The following is a 4,606-nucleotide window of genomic DNA, read 5'->3' on the forward strand; positions in this document are numbered from 1 at the left end:
CCATGTTGACATTGCAGTAAATGTGCAAAAGTAATGGTGAATGAAACTGCTGGCATCTTAAATTGAATAAGGGCAGTCTCACTCAATGACGCTGGTAGTCATATAGTCATCATTACATACTTGAACCAAAATGCATACACATATACATGCGTGTTAGCTTCACGGATGCCCCTGAAGCAGTAAAATCTATTTTTATTGGATCTTGACCATGAGCTCATGTCTTTTTAATATTTTGTATGATAAAGTGAAAAGTACACATAAAGGCATGTTTGAGGTTACTGAAGAATGGTGGTCTCAGAGAAAAATAGTTTTCTGATTGAGTTGAGTTGAAATAGCCATTTTTTTCATGGAACGACTTAAATTTTCTCGAACAACCAAGAGACAAACTATGGTTATTCAGATTGTAGTGTTTGGCAGACAGTTTCTCAAAAATAAATAAATAAAAGAATGAAGCAAGCCTGCTTCTTTAAGGGAAACAACGGGCAGTATTTATTACCAGTGATAAAATGTAAGCTTTCAAATGAAAATTAGAATTTTGGAAAACTTGTATTTGTCATCATAAGCTTGACAGCTTTCCAATATTTAAGGACTTTTTTGATGAGATTTGTGGTGATATTAACAAATATGATGTTTTGATATTATATAATAAAAAATGTCAAAATATGGAAGATCTGAATAACTCAATGGTCCTATATTTTGCAGATGGATGACCAGTATATGATGTTTCAAAATCACAGAGTAAAAAGATGCATTCGAAGTGCATAATAGAACACTGGATTTTAATGTAACTGAGTATGAAAAATTTATTGGTATGGTTTCAGAGTCCACACAGTAATTAACCTTTAAGAAAGTATGCTTGTTGAGTGTAGTGTGGTCCCAAAGAAGAATATTCACAATTATCACAACAGATTGAACACAGAATACAAGAATGCAGCTCTCTTCTGCTAAGCCAGAAACTCAAGAGATTTGCCAAAAGGCAAAGAAAATGCCATTCTTCTTACTAAATCTGTTTTGCTTCAGAACATACAGTGATTGTCACACAAATATGTTATTTATGTTGCTTGTAATGGCTTTATTTCTGTTATAATGAAAAAGTGGATTTAAATTTCTCAGTTTAAATTTCTAAAGTTGTAATTATCATTAGATATAAGCCACATGAATACAGGGGGCTCTTCATTTTTAAGAGTGTGGTAGTATCTTGAGACTGAAAAGTTTAAGAACTATTGTTCTAAACCAATCTTCTGACTTCAAAAATGGGTAACAGAGGTCGTGAGGTGACTCATCCACTGAGTTGCAATTGTGACTAGGTCTTATTTCTGCTTGTCTGGTGGCTCAGATGGTAAAGAATCTGCCTGCAGTGCAGCAGACCTGGGCTCGATCCCTGGGTTGGGAAGATCCCCTGGAGAAGGGAATGGCAACCCATTCTAGTATATTTGCCTGGAGAACCCCATGGACAGAGGAGCCTGGTGGGCTACAGTCCATGGGGTTGCAAAGAGTCGGACATGACTAAGTGACTATACTTTCTTTCATTTTCCTATTTCTGAAAACCACTTCCAATATTTTCATTGTTTGTTTTTCCCCTACTACACACTACTACCATGACTGCCTTCGGGAGAAGGGAAGCCACTCTCCAATGAGAAGGCCGGGTGGGAGCATATTCTGGGAGGTCAACTGGGATAGGGATTTCTTACCACCTGGGAATGAGACGCCAGAGGGCCTCTTTTAGGCACTGGTGCCTGCATCTGCAGAGATGTGTGCTGAGAGGAGATGAGGCTGTGCGAGTGAAGAAAGAACCGCGCCTGCTCCCAACTTTATTCCTCTTGTCCCAGAATACAATGAACTTTCCCTTGTCTTTCCCTCCAGGGAGTTTGCACGTTGGAAAGTGAACAACCTGGCTCTGGAAAGGAAGGACTTCTTTAGTTTGCCACTGCCTCTTGCCCCAGAGTTTATCCGGAACATACGCCTCCTGGGAAGGAGACCCAACCTGCAACAGGTCACCGAAAGCCTGATCAAAAAGTATGGCACTCACTTCCTACTTTCTGCCACCCTCGGAGGTAAGCAGTACCTTGATCCTACCATCCTACACTCGCTGGTTGCCAGACCATTGGAAATAGCTTTCTAACACCTATTGACTACAGCTTCGATACTTTTCCTGGATCTTTTATTCTTCCTTTTTTTTTTTTAAAAAACCTAATCAGAATATTTTTAAGAAAAAGTGAATCAAGAAGCAACTGTTTACACTACACATCTAAGTGTTGGCACATCCATTTTTAAAAAAAAATTTTTTTTAATTAATTTTATTTTATTTTTAAACTTTACATAATTGTATTAGTTTTGCCAAATATCAAAATGAATCCACCACAGGTATACATGTGTTCCCCATCATTTTTTTTTTTTTTTTACTGGGAAATGTTCTCCTTCTGGTGCATTTGTCAACAGTGTAATCTCTTGACATCCAATTTCATTGCCAGAACATTGCTCTTTGCTTATAAGCATCCTCTTGGGGAGGGGGTTGTAGCGTAAGGAGGTTGGGGGACAGACGTTTACTAAGAATTTGCCAGCAGGGGGCGCTCCCAGTTTTCTTTTGACTGAGCCATCTAACCCTGAAGTTTCTCCATATCCTAATATTGGCTGTGGCTACAGTAGTATGTCCACTCAGTCATGTCCAGTGCTTTGTGACTCCATGGACTGTAGCCTGCCAAGCTCCTCTGTCCATGGCATTCTCCAGGCAAGAATACTGGAATGAGTAGCCATTTCCTCCTCCAGGGGATCTTCCCAACCCAGGAATTGAACCTGCGTCGCCTTCATGGCAGCCTAGGCGGCACTAGTGGTAAAGAACCAGCCTGCCAATGCAGGAGACATAAGAAACCTGGGTTCAATCCCTGGTGGGGAAGATCCCCTGGAGGAGGAAATGGCAACCCACTCCATTATTCTTGTCCAGGGACAGAGGAGCCTGGCTGGCTACTGTCCACAGGGTCACACAGAGTTGGACGCGACTGAAGTGACTTAGCACCCACGCACTCCTGCATTGCAGGTAGACTCGTTACCGCCTGAGCCACCAGGGAAGCCCAGACACATAGGCAAAAAAGTAAATGTTCATTAAGTTCCTGATCTCTCTGCTACCACTCTGTAGAGACTGGTAACCAGCCAAACAGATTCCAATGATTCCGGGCTGGATGGAGGCAAAGGTGGGGTGGTACAACCTCTGGCTAGGACCCAGAGCAGAATTGAGAGCTGGAAAGAGGCAGAGTTCTCTCTGTCCTGGAAAGAAGAAAGCAGGCTTTATTATAACATTTAGCTCACTGTCTTATGGACTACAAAGGAACACGCCAAGGGTTCAGGCCAGCTGCTGACATGTCGTAGGTGTTGAGTGTTTGAGGGGGAAAAGGGAGGTTGAGCTTCAAGGCTTTTGCCCTTTCTTAGGGAGCAGAAATATCCACGGTGATTCTTTATAAACAACTTGAGAGAGAGAATTTTATCTTCCCCATAGAGGTGGATTGCCTGAGACAGAGATCAATAAAGGATGTTAAATGGATAAGCTGGAGGGGCGGGGGATGAGCTTTGGGAGATTACAGAAGTGAGGAGGAGGAGGCTGGCCTCTCATGCAGTGATGCCCTTCTGCTGTGGTGCAGTTTGATGAGAGTGCTCCGAGCATGGTAGGGATGGGAAAAGGCTGTCAGCAGGGGCCACAGTAAGGCTCAGTCTGAGGGTTTCATGTTCTTACGGGTAGGGGCTTGGGGAGCTGGGGGCCTCACCAGGACACCCATGTTGTTTGCTGTAGGAGAAGAGTCCCTGACCATCTTTGTGGACAAGCGGAAACTGAGCCGGAAGTCGGAGACGGCAGGAAGTGCCTCTGTGATCGGGGGCAGTGGGAACAGCTCCGCCGTGTCCTTGGAGACCCTGCACCAGCTGGCAGCCTCCTACTTCATCGACAGAGAGAGCACCCTGCGGCGGCTGCACCACATCCAGATAGCCACGGGGGCCATCAAGGTAAGGGCCTGAGAGGTCCTGGGGGAGGCAGGCAGAGACAGGCAGGCAGAGACACCAGGCGGAGGCCTGGGTCTTCGCCAGCTCCACGTCAGCTGGGCCTGACTGAAGGTAGTCGGAAAGCAACTTTCTGATGTGGGCACAGCCCTAAACCAGCCCTAAAGCCTGGGCAGGCGCTTCCTTCTGCAGCAAAGGGCCACATGGCATCTTCCCTAAGGCAGGCTCCCACTGAGGGAACCTCAGCGAAAGGCAACCAGGGCCACTGCTTTCCAGAGGTCACATTATAGTGGGGGAATGAACATAATAAACTTGTAAAAGTCAGCAGAGTCACTCCAGGTTATGATGTAAGGGGAAAACAGGGTCATAGGTGCAGACTTCTGAGGCGAGAGGGGCAGGGGAGGGCACTTGGGGTTTAGACTGGGGTCTGAATACTTAGAAGCCAGCTGTGTGTAGATCTGAGGGAAGGGTGTTCAGGAGGAGGGAATGGTAAGTGCTAAGGTGCTGAGGCAGGAACCATGGTGAAAGCCAGGACTGCTGTGACTCCAGAGAGGTGAGCAAGAAAGATGCTGGTGCAAGATGACGTTCAGAGGTAGGCTGGAGCCGGCTCACATGGCTGGGA

At 45.2% G+C, this 4,606-nt stretch overlaps 1 protein-coding gene across 1 annotated transcript in view; it reads left to right on the forward strand.

The window, feature by feature from the left end:
- BRINP2 (BMP/retinoic acid inducible neural specific 2) overlaps positions 1–4,606 on the forward strand; it is a 143,450-nt gene that overhangs the window by 117,402 nt on the left and 21,442 nt on the right. The window contains exons 3-4 of the mRNA XM_070768490.1: positions 1,864–2,054; positions 3,782–3,990. Of these exons, the coding sequence (XP_070624591.1) occupies positions 1,864–2,054; positions 3,782–3,990 (400 nt within the window). The remainder of the gene's footprint in view (positions 1–1,863; positions 2,055–3,781; positions 3,991–4,606) is intronic.

Source organism: Bos indicus, chromosome 16 (assembly GCF_029378745.1).
Source record: "Bos indicus isolate NIAB-ARS_2022 breed Sahiwal x Tharparkar chromosome 16, NIAB-ARS_B.indTharparkar_mat_pri_1.0, whole genome shotgun sequence".
Lineage (NCBI taxonomy): Eukaryota > Metazoa > Chordata > Mammalia > Artiodactyla > Bovidae > Bos > Bos indicus.